Raw genomic sequence first — 16721 nt, 5'->3', positions numbered from 1 at the left:
GCACCGAGAAAGGTCACGCTACTGAAGCCTTCGGACTCGAGCCGAAGCACAGGCTCCGTAATAGTCGAGCACTGACCCATTGAGTCGAATCTTAAAAAATCCCTCTCTGAGCCGAGGCCAACTTCTACTCCAGGCCTTTCGATCCCGAGGAAACCGGCTTCGGAGCCAAAAAGACCCATATATACAGAGGAGCATGGACTTTCCAAACAACTGAAAGAAAGCCATAGATTTTCTGAGGAACTTACGCAAATGGAGGAATTTGATGAAAAACAGGCCAGAATTCAAATTCATAAAGACACTGGCAAGATCCTCACTGCACCTCCTCTAAAAACAGAGGAAGCTGGCCTTTCAAGGACATTTGGACACTGACCAGCCACCTGCTAAAGTGGCAAAACCCAAACAAAAATCTCCACCTCCTCAGTTCTCACCTCACCAGCCTCCTCCTCATTCTTCTCAACTAACTGTCTCTCCACCTACTACCCCTACTGTACAGTTTCCAGTACACTCTGCAGAGTCACACCAAGATGATGCTGACCCATGGGACCTTTACGATGATCCCATTTCTGACAATAGTCCAGAATGATAGCCGTCAAAACCATCATCCCCAGAGGATAGCACCTCATACACTCAGGTTCTAGCTAGGACAGCGTCCTACCATAACGTAGCCATGCACACAGAACCTCTTGAGGATGATTTTCTATTTAATACGTTGTCCTCAACTCACACCACGTACCAGTCTCTACCCATGCTTCCTGGCATGCTAAAACATGCACTTCAGATCTTTCAGGAACCAGTTAAGGCAAGAGCAATCTCTCATAGGGTAGAAAAGAAATATAAGCCACCTCCTTCTGACCCAGCTTTTATTACCCAACAGCTACCTCCAGATTCCGTAGTGGTCAGCGCAGCAAGAAAGGGCTAACTCCAAGTCGTCTGGTGATGCACCGCCACCAGATAAAGCAAGCCGGAAATTCGATGCTGCTGGTAAGAGTAGCATCACAAGCGGCTAATCAATGGAGAATAGCAAACTCCCAAGCACTACTGGCTAGGTACGATAGGGCCCTCTGGGATGAGATAAAAGATACCATCCAGCATCTCCCCAAGGAACAACAGAAAAGAGCCCAGCAAATAGTCGAGGAAGGGCAGGCTATTACAAATAATCAAATCAGGTCAGCGTTAGACTCCGCAGACACAGCAGCAAGAACAATCAATACTGCGTCACCATTAGAAGACACGCATGGCTTTGGTCGTCAGGCTTTAAACCCGAAATCCAGCAAGCTGTCCTTAACATGCCATTTAATGAAAAACAGCTGTTTGGCACACAGGTTGATACAGCCATTGAAAAAAAGGAAAAAGGACTCTGACACTGCTAAGGCCATGGAAGCGTTTTACTCAACACAGTACAGAGGCTCATTTAGAAATTCTCAATACGGGGAGGTTTTAGAGCCCAAACATCTGAGGCATCTACCTCACAATCGAAACCGTCTTACCTGCCACAGTACCAAAGAGGGGGGTTTCAAGGAAACTACAGGGGCCAGTTCCCCAGAACTAGGGGAAAATATCAGCCCTCAAAGCAAACCGCACACACACAAAACAGTGACTTGCTCCACATCTTCCCTCACCACACTTCCCCTGTGGGAGGAAGACTGCAAAAGTTCCACACACACTGCTTACCCATCACACCAGACAATTGGGTCTTATCCATTATCCAACATGGTTACTGCATAGAATTCGCACCAATTCCTCCAGATAGACCTCCAAAACCACACAAACTCTCCTCCCAACACATTTCAATGTTGCAAACAGAAGTACAGGCACTATTACTCAAACAAACCATAGAACATGTGCCACATCATCAAAAAGGAACAGGGGTTTACTCCCTGTACTTCCTCATTCCCAAAAAGAACAAAACATTAAGACCAATATTAGATCTCAGGACTTTTCTATCTCTACATCCGATCAGAACACTTTCACATTGTAACGCTACAGGATGTAGTCCTACTGCTACAACAACAAGATTTTATGGAAACACTGGATCTAAAAGAAGTGTATTTTCACATACCCATCCATCCATCCAGCACACAGAAAATATCTCCGATTTGTAGTACAAGGAAAACATTACCAGTTCAAAGTGTTACCTTTCGGGATAACAGCTCCCAGAGTATTTACAAAATGCCTTGCCGTAGTTGCAGCATATATAAGGAGACAACATATACATGTCTTCCCATATCTCGACGACTGGCTAATAAAAGCCAACACTCAAAAACAGTGCCAACATCACACACGTTATGTAATAAACACCCTACACACACTAGGGTTCTCAATAAATTAGCAAAAATCGCACCTACAACCAGCACAAATTCAGCAGTACTTAGGAGCTACATTAAACACCCAAAAAGCTCTTGCAAGCCCAAGTCCACAAAGAGTTCAAACGTTCCACAGCATATTGCTAAAAATCCAGCCAAACCAACAGTACACTGTCCAATTTGTCATGAAACATTTGGGTATGATGGCATCATGCATCGCCATTGTCCCAAACGCAAGATTAAATATGCGGCCCTTACAACAGTGCCTTGCAAAACAATGGTCGGAGGCACATGGTCATCTCCAAGATCTAGTGTTGATAGACCGCCACACATTTCGCATCAGTGGTGGAATCCCACAAATTTAAACAAAGGGCGGCCATTTCAAGACCCTGTACCTCACGCCGTTCTTACAACAGATGCATCAATGATTGGATGGGGAGCACACCTCAACAATCACAACATTCAGGGACAATGGTACAACAAACAAAAACAACTTCACATAAATCACTTAGAACTGCTAGCAGTATCCCTAGCACTAAGAGCCTTTCAACCTCTTCTTGTTCACAAACACATTCTTGTCAGAACAGACAATATGACAACAATGTACTACCTAAACAAACAGGGAGGAACCCACCCATCACAACTTTGTCTTCTAGCACAAAAAATTGGCATTGGGCGATTCACAACAACATACACCTGGTAGCTCAATACATTCCAGGGATTCACAATCAATTCTCAGCCGAGATCACCAATAAACCCACGAGTGGGAAATTCACCCCCAAGTGCTTCACAAATAATTTTGTCAGTGGGGGACACCAGACATAGATCTGTTCGCCCCCAACCACAATGCAAAATGCCAAAGCTTTGCGTCCAGGTACCCACACCCTTGATCAAGGGCAATGCTCTATGGATCAACTGGTCAGGGATATTTGCTTACGCTCTTCCCCCCTCTCCCGCTCATTCCATTTCTGGTCAACAAACTGCGTCAAAATAAACTCATACTTAAAGCACCAACGTGGGCATGTCAACCATGGTATACCACATTGCTAGACCTGTCAATAGTAACACACATCAAACTCCCAAACAGACCAGACCTGTTGACACAAAACAAACAACAGATCAGACACCCCAATCCAGCAATGCTCAATCTGGCAATCTGGCTCCTGAAATCTTAGAGTTTGAATATCTACATCTTCCGCAGAATGTATGGAGGTGATTAAACAGGCAAGAAAACCTACCACCAGGCAGTGTTATGCAAACAAATGGAAAATATTTTTTTTCTACTGCCAAGCAAAACACATAACACCCCTAGACACAACCATACAAGACATTGTAGGCTATCTACTCCATTTACAAATAGAAAATTTATATTTTTCATCCATTAAGATACATCTCACAGCAATTTGTGCTTATTTGCAAAATAGACAAACCAAGTCTCTATTTAGAGTGCCTGTCATCAAAGCTCTCACGGAGGGTCTAAAACGCATCATACCTCCAAGAACGCCACCAGTACCTTCATGGAATCTTAACATTGTACTCACACGACTCATGGGTCCACCCTTTGAACCCATGCACTCCTGTCAGATTTAATTCCTAACTTGGAAAGTAGCATTTCTAGTGGCAATCGCTTCATTACGAAGAGTTAATGCAATACAAGCATTCACTATTGAACAACCCTTTATACAAGTACACAAACATAAGGTTGTACTTCGCACAAACCCTACATTTCTACCTAAGGTCATCTCACCGTTTCATTTAAATCAAACAGTGGAACTTCCAGTCTTCTTCCCACAGCCAGACTCGGTGGCAGAGAGAGCACTACATACATTAGATATTAAGAGTTTTAATGTATTACATTGACAGAACAAAGTCATTTAGGAAAATTAAACAGTTGTTTTGTCGCATTCCAAAAGCCCCATACTGGTAATCCTATATCAAAACAAGGCATAGCCAGATGGATAGTGAAATGCATGCAAACTTGTTGCCTAAAAGATAGCTGTTAATAACACCAAAAGCACATTCCACTAGGAAAAAAGGAGCAACAATGGCATTTCTAGGAAATATACCAATGACAGGAATCTGTAAAGCAGCCACTTGGTCAACACCCATACATTTACCAAGCATTACTGTGTAGATGTGTTAGCAACACAACAAGCCACAGTAGGACAGGCTGTACTAAGAACACTATTTCAAACAACTTCAACTCTTACAGGCTGACCACCGCTTAGGGGAGAAGAACAGCTTTGTAGTCTATGCATAGCATGTGTATCTTCAGCTACATATGCCATCGAATGGAAAATGTCACTTACCTAGTGTACATCTGTTTGTGGCATGTTCCGCTGCAGTCTCACATGCACCCTCCCCGGGAGCCTGTAGCCGTTTAAGTTACATTTAAATTCGTACATATGTATATATATCTCTATTCCATTGCATGGACATCTCGTTCTTTACACTCTGTCACTCCTACCTTACCCTCTGCGGGAAAACAATCTAAGATGGAGTCGATGCCCATGCGCAATGGAGCCGAAAAAGGAGTCACTCGATCCAGTGACTCTAAAAGACTTCTTTAAAGAAAAACAACTTGTAACACTCCGAGCCCAACACTAGATGGCAGGACCTGTGGATAGCATTTGAATCTGCAGCGGAACATGCCAAAACAGATGTACACTGGGTAAGTGACATTTTCCATATATATAATATAAAAAATATTAAAACAATTAGAAATAAATTGTGTACATATATGTATACCTTTATCCTTACATCCATATCTGAGTAAATCAATAAATCAGTAACAAGTTGATAAGTGTATGCTTATGGGTTTATTTTCCTATAGTAACACATCTATCAATGTGTAACTATGATTTAAGTGCTTCGACTTATAGTTAAATCTAAATTAAAAAATGTAATAAATGAAAACCTTAACTTACAGCAAAAATAGAAAGCCTAAGATTTTAAATATGTATCCATACATGTACATATGAGACTTTGAGTACAATTTTATATCTCCTGAGATTTTCAATATGCATAGCATGTTAAAATCTCTATGTATAAGTACCTCTTGTTTGGTTATGTAGGTACACATTTTTATATGTTCGATGGCATCTGTCGCTGTAGATACACATGTTGTGCATAGCCCGCCATCTGGTGTTGGGTCGGAGTGTTACAAGTTGTTTTTCTTCAAAGAAGTCTTTCGAGTCACGGGACCGAGTGACTCCTCCTCTTTGTCTCCATTGCGCATGGGCGTCGACTCCATCTTCGATTGTTTTCTTTCCGCCATCGGGTTCGGACGTGTTTCTGTCGCTCCGAGTTTCGGAACGGAAAGTTAGCTAACTATCGGAAGATTACGTCGGTATTGTTGCGTTCGGGATCGGCTTAGATAGAATCGACACTGCATCGAAGTTTGAAGAGCTCCGGTGCCCTTCGGGGTAGCTTTCGATCCCCCGTCGGGGCCTGGTCGGCCCGACCGCGTGTAAAACAACGCTGATGGAACGGACCCCTTTCCGTTTCTGTCCCAAATGCCACAACAAATACCCGTATACAGACCAACATTTGGTCTGTAACCTGTGCCTGTCGCCTGAGCACAGTGAAGAGACTTGCGAGGCCTGTCGTGCGTTCCGGTCCCGAAAGACACTCCGTGACCGTCGAGCCAGAAGACTTCAGATGGCGTCCACGCCGACAGCACACCGAGAGTTCGAGGAACAAGAGGAAGAAGAAACCTTCTCGATCCACGAATCGGACTCCGAGGAATTCGACGATCAAAGAACTGTGAGTATGACGTCGAAGACAACACACAAGAAAAGTGACAAGGCCCAGGGGACGCCACTGCCACCAGGCCATGGCTCGACCCATAAATTTGGTGACCGACCATCAGCACCGAAAAAGGCCGAAACAGTGCCGAGATCGTCCGACTCCGGTCGAGACACCGGCACGCAGCCTTCTCGGGACCGAGAAAGTGCTGCTGAAAAAGATCGACGCCGAGATAGCGGTGCCGAAACGGCTCGACGCCGAGACAGTGGCACCGAGGAAGATCGACGCCGAGAGGTTTCGACTCCAAAAAAGAAGAAAGTCACCTCGGAGCCGAAAAAGAGTACAGACAGGGTTTCGGTGCCGAAACGACCCGCAACCGACCCAGTTACCGGTTCCTATTCAGAGGAGCAATCACTGTCCTCTCAGATGCGAAAGCATAGATTTGAGGAAGAGTTGCAATCCACCGAAGTGGACCATACGCAGAAACGTATTTTCATACAGGAAGGAACAGGGAAAATAAGCACCCTTCCCCCTATTAGGAGAAAGAGGAGACTGGAGTTTCAGACAGACCAAGCACCACAAACAAAAATGGTGAAAAAGGTAACTCCGCCACCCTCTCCTCCACCTGTAACTAACGTTTCACCAGCACAAACTCCATCACATTCCCCGGCTCACACCACCGTGAGCCAAGGTGACCAGGACCAAGACGCTTGGGACTTATACGACGCCCCAGTGTCGGACAACAGTCCAGAGGCGTATCCCACAAGGCCGTCACCACCAGAAGACAGCACAGCATATTCACAAGTGGTGGCTAGAGCGGCAGAGTTCCACACCGTAAACCTCCACTCAGAACCAGTCGAGGATGACTTCTTATTCAACTCCCTCTCCTCCACCCACAGCTCCTACCAAAGCCTGCCTATGCTCCCAGGAATGCTTCGGCACGCAAAGGAAATCTTCAAGGAGCCGGTCAAGAGTAGGGCAATAACACCAAGGGTGGAAAAGAAATATAAAGCACCTCCCACAGACCCTGTTTTCATCACCACACAGCTGCCACCAGATTCCGTCGTAGTAGGAGCAGCTCGCAAGAGAGCCAACTCCCACACATCTGGGGATGCACCACCCCCAGATAAAGAGAGCCGCAAGTTCGATGCAGCCGGAAAGAGAGTCGCAGTACAAGCTGCAAACCAGTGGCGCATCGCTAACTCTCAAGCACTACTTGCGCGCTATGACAGAGCCCATTGGGACGAGATGCAACACCTCATTGAGCATCTACCCAAGGAACTACAAAAGAGGGCGAAGCAGGTGGTTGAGGAAGGACAAAACATATCTAATAATCAGATACGCTCCTCTATGGACGCAGCGGACACAGCTGCGAGAACAATTAACACATCTGTGACTATGAAGGCACGCATGGCTACGAACGTCTGGTTTTAAACCAGAGATACAGCAGGCAGTGCTCAATATGCCATTCAATGAGAAACAACTGTTCGGACCAGAGGTGGACACGGCAATTGAGAAACTGAAAAAGGACACTGACACTGCTAAAGCCATGGGCGCACTCTACTCCCCGCAGAGCAGAGGCACTTACAGCACCTTCCGCAAGACAACCTTTAGAGGGGGGTTTCGGGGTCAGGCCACACAAGCCAGCACCTCACAGACAACACCGTCCAGCTACCAGGGACAGTACCAGAGGGGAGGCTTTCGGGGCCAATACAGAGGACAATTCCCTAGGAATAGGGGAAAATTTCAAAGCCCCAAAACCCCTACAACCAAGCAGTGACTCACATGTCACTCATCCCCTCCACACAACACCAGTGGGGGGAAGAATAGGTCAGTATTACCAAGCATGGGAGGAAATAACTACAGACACTTGGGTCTTAGCAATTATCCAACATGGTTATTGCATAGAATTTCTACAAATCCCTCCAAACATACCACCAAAAGCACAGAATTTATCAAAACAACATTCAGACCTTCTGGAAACAGAAGTTCAAGCATTATTGCAAAAGAACGCAATAGAACTAGTACCAGAAACACAAATAAACACAGGAGTTTATTCACTGTACTTCCTAATACCAAAAAAGGACAAAACACTGAGACCAATCCTAGACCTCAGAACACTAAACACCTACATCAAATCAGAACACTTTCACATGGTCACGCTACAAGAGGTGTTACCATTGCTAAAGCAACAGGACTACATGACAACCTTAGATCTCAAAGACGCGTATTTCCACATACCAATACATCAGTCGCACAGGAAATACCTCAGGTTTGTATTCAAAGGAATACATTACCAATTCAAAGTATTGCTGTTTGGTTTAACAACCGCACCAAGAGTCTTTACAAAATGTCTAGCAGTAGTGGCTGCACACATCAGAAGGCAGCAAATACACGTATTCCCGTATCTAGACGACTGGCTAATCAAGACCAACTCACTGACAAGGTGCTCACACCACACAAATCAGGTCATACAAAACCTCTACAAACTCGGTTTCACCATCAACTATGCAAAATCACACATTCTGCTGTGCAAAGTACAACGATACCTAGGAGCCATAATAGACACAACAAAAGGATTAGCCACTCCAAGTCCACAGAGAATTCAAAATTTCAACAAGATCATACAACGCATGTACCCAACACAGAGAATACAAGCAAAAATGATATTACAACTCCTAGGCATGATGTCCTCATGCATAGCCATTGTCCCGAACGCAAGACTGCACATGAGGCCCTTACAACAGTGCCTAGCATCACAATGGTCACAAGCACATGGTCACCTTCTAGATCTGGTGTTGATAGACCGCCAAACATACCTCTCGCTTATATGGTGGAACAGTATAAATTTAAACAAAGGATGGCCTTTCCAAGACCCAGTGCCACAATACGTAATAACGACAGATGCTTCCATGACGGGGTGGGGAGCACACCTCGATCAACACAGCATACAAGGACAATGGGACGTACATCAAACAAAACTGCACATAAATCACCTGGAACTGCTAGCAGTTTTTCAAGCACTAAAAGTATTCCAACCAATCATAATTCACAAATACATTCTTGTCAAAACAGACAACATGACAACAATGTATTATCTAAACAAACAGGGGGGGGGACACACTCAACGCAGCTGAGCCTTCTAGCACAAAAGATATGGCGATGGGCAATTCACAACCACGTTCGCCTAATAGCACAGTTTATTCCAGGGATCCAGAATCAACTTGCAGACAATCTCTCTCGATCACCAACAGGTCCACGAATGGGAAATTCACCCCCAAATTCTAAACACTTACTTCAAACTTTGGGGAACACCTCAAATAGACTTATTTGCAACAAAGGAGAACGCAAAATGCCAAAACTTCGCACACAGGCAGTCTCAAGGCAATGCCCTATGGATGAACTGGTCAGGGATATTTGCGTACGCTTTTCCCCCTCTCCCTCTCCTTCCATATCTAGTAAACAAATTGAGTCAAAACAAACTCAAACTCATACTGATAGCACCAACATGGGCAAGGCAACCTTGGTACACAACACTGCTAGACCTATCAGTAGTACCCCACGTCAAGTTGCCCAACAGGCCAGATCTGTTAACACAACACAAACAACAGATCAGGCATCCAAACCCAGCATCGCTGAATCTAGCAATCTGGCTCCTGAAATCCTAGAATTCGGACACTTAAACCTCACACAAGAATGTATGGAAGTCATAAAGCAAGCTAGAAGACCATCCACTAGACACTGCTATGCAAGCAAATGGAAAAGGTTTGTTTGCTACTGCCATCAGAATCAAATTCAACCATTACACGCATCTCCAAAGGATGTAGTGGGCTACTTACTACACTTACAAAAATCGAACCTGGCCTTCTCTTCCATTAAAATACACCTCGCAGCAATATCTGCATACCTGCAGATTACCCATTCAACTTCACTATTTAGGATACCTGTCATTAAAGCGTTTATGGAAGGCATCAAAAGAATTATACCACCAAGGACACCACCCGTTCCTTCATGGAACCTCAACATTGTCTTAACAAGACTCATGGGTCCACCCTTTGAACCTATGCATTCTTGCGAAATACAATTCCTAACCTGGAAAGTTGCATTTCTCATCGCCATCACATCTCTAAGAAGAGTAAGTGAAATTCAGGCGTTTACAATACAAGAACCTTTTATCCAACTACACAAAAATAAAGTAGTCCTAAGGACCAATCCTAAATTTTTGCCAAAGGTTATTTCACCGTTCCACCTAAATCAAACGGTAGAGCTACCAGTGTTCTTCCCACAGCCAGATTCCATAGCTGAAAGGGCACTACATACATTAGACGTCAAAAGAGCACTAATGTACTACATCGACAGAACTAAAAACATCAGAAAAACTAAACAACTGTTTATTGCATTTCAAAAACCTCATGCAGGAAACCCAATATCTAAACAGGGTATAGCCAGATGGATAGTTAAGTGCATCCAAATCTGCTACCTTAAAGCAAAAAGACAACTGCCCATTACACCAAGGGCACACTCAACCAGAAAGAAAGGCGCTACCATGGCCTTCCTAGGGAATATTCCAATGCACGAAATATGTAAGGCAGCCACATGGTCTACGCCTCACACGTTTATCAAGCACTACTGTGTAGACGTGCTATCCGCACAACAAGCCACAGTAGGTCAAGCCGTGTTAAGAACCTTATTTCAAACTACTTCCACTCCTACAGGCTGAGCCACCGCTTTTGGGGAGATAACTGCTTACTAGTCTATGCACAACATGTGTATCTACAGCGACAGATGCCATCGAACTGAAAATGTCACTTACCCAGTGTACATCTGTTCGTGGCATCAGTCGCTGAAGATTCACATGTGCCCACCCGCCTCCCCGGGAGCCTGTAGCAGTTCGGAAGTTAGCTTAAGCTTTGTACATTTGTAAATATATTATTTAAACCTTAAATAGGTACATACTTAGTCACTCCATTGCATGGGCACTATTACTACAACACAACTCCTACCTCACCCTCTGCGGGGAAAACAATCGAAGATGGAGTCGACGCCCATGCGCAATGGAGACAAAGAGGAGGAGTCACTCGGTCCCGTGACTCGAAAGACCTCTTCGAAGAAAAACAACTTGTAACACTCCGACCCAACACCAGATGGCGGGCTATGCACAACATGTGAATCTTCAGCGACTGATGCCACGAACAGATGTACACTGGGTAAGTGACATTTTCATTTCCTCCCACTGCAGAGAAGAAAAAAAAAGTTAACTCCCCAAACCCTGTCTCATCCTATTCCAAAATGTCCCCTCCCTGCACTCTGACTCACCCCAAAATTACCTTTTCCAAACTCTTGCCCTGCTCTGTCCATCATTTATCCTATTCATGCACTTAACAGGCTCACTGACGCCTCCCAAACCTTTTTTACTACTATGAACACCCAAATAACCCTTTCCAAACTCTTTCCTCCTCTATACATCCTTTACCCTATTTATCCAACTAACAGATACAAGTCTACTACTCCTACCACTCCTTATAACTATTTATATTTCTCCTTTGCTAATCCACCACTAATCCTTTGGGTTCCGTAGCAGTGTGCTTCTTTCCTAAAACTGCTTCAACGATTTGTCAGGGATAATGAGTGCTATATAAGTACGATTACAATATAACGATTTGTCGGGGATAATGAGTGCTATATAAATAAGATTACAATATATATATATATATATATATATATATATATATATATATATATATTTATATATATATATTTATATATATATATATCAGACTTGTTGCAAAAGTTACTGTCATAAATATTCTGGGCACCAGGCTTTTTAATTGATCTTTGAGATAAAAAACTTCTCAGTGAGTGCAAGCTCTTTAGACTGAAGATCAAAACTGTCATAAAACCATTATTATGGTGTAAGCACCCCTGCTGCTGCCGCCACCAGTCGTATCCTGGGGGATAGTAGTATACAACAACTCTATGTAACGAGCGGAAGCAAAAGCTTACAACCCCTATCTGTCAAATCCTGTTTGATTCCACAATGCTTTTGTAACAGTAGCGAGTTCTGACTATTGTTGTTCATCCATAACACAACTCTTCTGTTCACTTGTGTCAAGCGACAAATGTAATATTACTATGGTAGCTTAATCCTATCTATCAAAGCTTAATGGACAGCCCTGAGCTTTTCCATACAGGCGGTGAAACACTGAAATCTAACCCTAAATTAATCCTGAAATTAACATTGATTTTCATGTAAACTATCCTATTTTTTACCAACTTTATTATAAACTGTAATCAAATAAAATAAAAATCTCTGGGTTCCTTTGACATGAAAAGATGCTGACCAAACCAATGTATTTTAAGACATCAGACCAATTGTTTGTGGTCTTTGGGCATGCACATGAGAACTACCTGTTGTCAAGCATACCTAGATGGTTATACAACACCTCTCTATCTAACACAGATAGTCTGGCTGCTATCGGGAAGAGTAAAAACTTGCTTCACTGGAGAGGATGGCCCCATGGCAGCACTGTTTGTTGGAATACTTCTCCTGGACATAAGAACAGTAGCACAGTGAACGGGCCATTACCGTCAACAAAAATTACTTGGGCATTCAGACTAGAAGCAAGCGCTCTAGATACCTTTCAATAAGATACTGCTCTTTGCTCCTCCCCTTTGGTACTGCACTTCTTGATTTGCTAGTTTTGATTCAATCTATGAACGATTCAGTGCTGAGAAGTACTTTCCTGTAACTGTAGATCTCCAGTTTTCTATAGATTTCCATGCATATCTCTTATAGCGCCTTTATTTGAAAGTGGTTACTCCGTACACACTTACGACATGAAATCTGAAATTAGGTGGCTTATTTGGGAATAGTTCAGAGGACATCCACTTCATCAGTGGTGGAAAAAAACGAAAGTAGCAATGTGCAGCTCAACTTTGTATGATAGCATAATTACTTCTGAGCTTGATAAGAGCTGTGCATTATGCCACTTTGTATTTTTTTACATTCATCAATGAAATACTGTTTAATGATTTTCAGTAAAATGTTATGTTCTTAAGAAAATGTTATATTCGAACAAGCAGTGTTTGAATGTAATTTCAGTTGATCATAAAATTATTTTTACAAATTAAAGTACAAAATACATTTTGGTTTTCAAGCCTAAATAATGATGCAGTTACATGAAGCTGTACTGCTTGCCCTCTGTTGTATGGAGATCGTCTTACTAAGCTGATGTGGATGTGATACTTATAGTACTGGATGTACACCATTGCTTGAATACATATTCCCACTGGTGTTGTTGAAAATATACATTGATTCTCAGCCTTGGAAATGGGATGATTCAAGCATATGAATCTATGCAGGATATCTGTGGTAGTTACTAGTAAATAATTTCTTACAAATGGGTTTTGCCCATGTACAACAAATGCTATTGAATCGAGTTCATATGTTGATTGTTTACATGTAACTTGAGTCACAACCCTCCACTCCCAAAGCCCTGCTTTTCAGGGCTGTAACACTTTTTTGGGTGTGATCCAGATCAGCTGTTTATAGCTCTCCCGTTAACATGCATTAATAATGGTCACGGGTAGCACTACGTCTTGCTTTATTCACTTCACTAGTTTTAAGACCTGACAGTCGGAACATTATTGGATTTCAGTGACTTTAATGTAGTTAAATTGCTTGCAGCTGAAGTTCAGACTTCATCTCTATTCCAGTCATATGTAGTGCAAGACTCATTGATTATGAGCTCCCAGGTAAATGGTTTTGTTAAAGTCTAGGTGGGCTCACAACCATGAGGATTACTGCAATGCGGAAGGCAGGAGTAGCAAAGCAAGAATAGTATGAAGATAAATGTTATGCAATATGCTTTTTGCAACATTTCCATTTGTGGGGGAGGGGTTGATTAGAAAAGAGCTTGGCATTTAGAGTGAAGAATGCTTTCCGCCACATTTAGGTCTACTCGTGTAAGTACATGACTTTCTGCTTTCTAGGCAATGATGCCAAAGTTGATTGTTGGAGGAAATGAGGAATCCATGGGTATTATGAAAATGTTTTTAAAAAATTGGCTTCTCTTGTTTTTCTTCCATAGGACGCTCATACTGTGTGTTTTCTCAGAGAATGTTGAATCAGTGTTTGGAGTCACTAGTTCAGAAAGTGCAAAGTGGGGTAGTGATAAATTTTGAGAAGTCGGGACCAGATCCTCCAATTATTGAAGGTATTGTTTTTTCATGAATTTTAACTAAATGTTGCTGTTTATCTTGACATAATTATGGAATCATTTCTATTTTTGTTTTTTTAAATTCTAGACCTAGTGCTCAATGCTCATATTTTTTCTTTGCCACTTTTGTAGTATTAATGAAGTGTGAAATCCAAGCCTTGTTGCATTCTTGACAGTCTTCACCATACAAATAGAATTATAGTACAACCTCAGTGCGTTGCTGTTAACTTACAGCTTGGTCGCATCTCTTCTTTAACCACTTCGCTGCCAGGCCTTTTCCCCCTCCTGTGCCAGGCCTTTTTTTGCCTATTTGGGGCAGTTCGCGCTTAGGCCCTCATAACTTTTTGTCCACATAAGCTAACCAAGCCAAATTTGCGTCCTTTTTTTCCAACATCCTAGCGATTCTAAAGGTACCCAGACTTTGTGGGTTCCCTTGAAGGAGGCCAAGAAATTGGCCAAAATACAGTGAAAATTTCGTTTTTTTCAAAAAAATTGGAAAAAGGGGCTGCAGAAGAAGGCTTGTGGTTTTTCCCCTGAAAATGGCATCAACAAAGGGTTTGCGGTGCTAAACTCAGCAGCTTCCCAGCTTTCAGGAACAGGCAGACTTGAATCCGAAAACCCAATTTTTCAACACAATTTTGGCATTGTACTGGGGCATACCCCATTTGTGCAATTTTTTGTGCTTTCAGCCTCCTTCCAGTCAGTGACCGGAATGGTCATGAAACCAATGCTGGATCCCAGAAACCTAAACATTTCTGAAAAGTAGACACAATTCTGAATTCATCAAGGGGTCATTTGTGTAGATCCTACAAGGGTTTCCTACAGAAAATAACAGCTGAAAAAGAAAAATATTGAAATTGAGGTGAAAAAAACATCAATTTTTCTCTACTTTTTACTCTGTAACTTTTCCCTGCAATGTCAGATTATCGAAAGCAATATACCGTTACGTCTGCTGGACTCCTCTGGTTGCGGGGCTATATAGGGTTTGTAGGTTCATCAAGAACCCGAGGAACCCAGAGCCAATAAATGAGCTGCACCCTGCAGTGCGTTTTCATTCTATACCGGGTATACAGCAATTCATTTGCTGAAATATAAGGAGTAAAAAATTGCTATCAAGAAAACCTTTGCATTTCCAAAAAGGGCACAAGATAAGGTGTTGAGGAGCAGTGGTTATTTGCACATCTCTGAATTCCGGGGTGACCATAGTAGCACGTGAATTACAGGGAATTTCTCAAATAGATGTCTTTTTTACACACACTCCTATATTTGGAAGGAAAAAATGTAGAGAAAGACAAGGGGCAATAGAACTTGTTTTGCTAATCTATGTTCCCCCAAGTCTCCCGATAAAAATGGTACCTCACTTGTGTGGGTAGGCCTAGCACCCGCGACAGGATATGCCCCAAAACACAACGTGGACACATCACAGAAAACAGAGCTGTTTTTAGCAAAGTGACTACCTGTAGATTTTGGCCTCTAGCTCAGCCGCCACCTAGGGAAACCTACCAAACCTGTGCATTTCTGAAAACTAGAGACCTAGGGGAATCCAAGGAGGGGTGACTTGTGTGGCTCGGACCAGGTTCTGTTACCCAGAATCCTTTGCAAACCTCAAAATTTGGCTAAAAAAACACATGTTCCTCACATTTCTGTGGCAGAAAGTTCTGGAATCTGAGAGGAGCCACACATTTCCTTCCACCTAGCGTTCCCCCACGTATCCCGATAAAAATGATACCTCACTTGTGTGGGTAGGCCTAGCGCCCGCGACAGGATATGCCCCAAAACACAACGTGGACAAATCACAGAAAACAGAGCTGTTTTTAGCAAAGTGACTACCTGTAGATTTTGGCCTCTAGCTCAGCCGCCACCTAGGGAAACCTACCAAACCTGTGCATTTCTGAAAACTAGAGACCTAGGGGGATCCAAGGAGGGGTGACTTGCGGGGCTCGGACCAGGTTCTGTTACCCAGAATCCTTTGCAAACCTCAAAATTTGGCTAAAAAAACACATGTTCCTCACATTTCTGTGGCAGAAAGTTCTGGAATCTGAGAGGAGCCACAAATTTCCTTCCACCCAGCGTTCCCCCACGTCTCCCGATAAAAATGATACCTGACTTGTGTGGGTAGGCCTAGCGCCCGCGACAGGATATGCCCCAAAACACAACGTGGACATATCACAGAAAACAGAGCTGTTTTTAGCAAAGTGACTACCTGTAGATTTTGGCCTCTAGCTCAGCCGCCACCTAGGGAAACCTACCAAACCTGTGCATTTCTGAAAACTAGAGACCTAGGGGGATCCAAGGAGGGGTGACTTGCGGGGCTCGGACCAGGTTCTGTTACCCAGAATCCTTTGCAAACCTCAAAATTTGGCTAAAAAAACACACGTCCCTCACATTTCTGTGGCAGAAAGTTCTGGAATCTGAGAGGAGCTACAAATTTCCTTCCACCCAGCGTTCCCCC

The 16721-nt window shown here is 43.2% G+C and overlaps 1 protein-coding gene across 1 annotated transcript in view; it reads left to right on the top strand.

Annotated features, from left to right (window-relative positions):
- Positions 1 to 16721, top strand: part of INTS6 (integrator complex subunit 6) — a 446084-nt gene that overhangs the window by 86668 nt on the left and 342695 nt on the right. Inside the window, exon 6 of the mRNA XM_069205444.1 lies at positions 14141 to 14266. Coding sequence (XP_069061545.1) covers positions 14141 to 14266 — 126 coding nt within the window. The remainder of the gene's footprint in view (positions 1 to 14140; positions 14267 to 16721) is intronic.

This window comes from Pleurodeles waltl, chromosome 8 (assembly GCF_031143425.1).
Source record: "Pleurodeles waltl isolate 20211129_DDA chromosome 8, aPleWal1.hap1.20221129, whole genome shotgun sequence".
NCBI classification, from domain to species: Eukaryota; Metazoa; Chordata; class Amphibia; order Caudata; family Salamandridae; genus Pleurodeles; species Pleurodeles waltl.
This window is presented reverse-complemented; position numbering and strand designations above follow the sequence as displayed.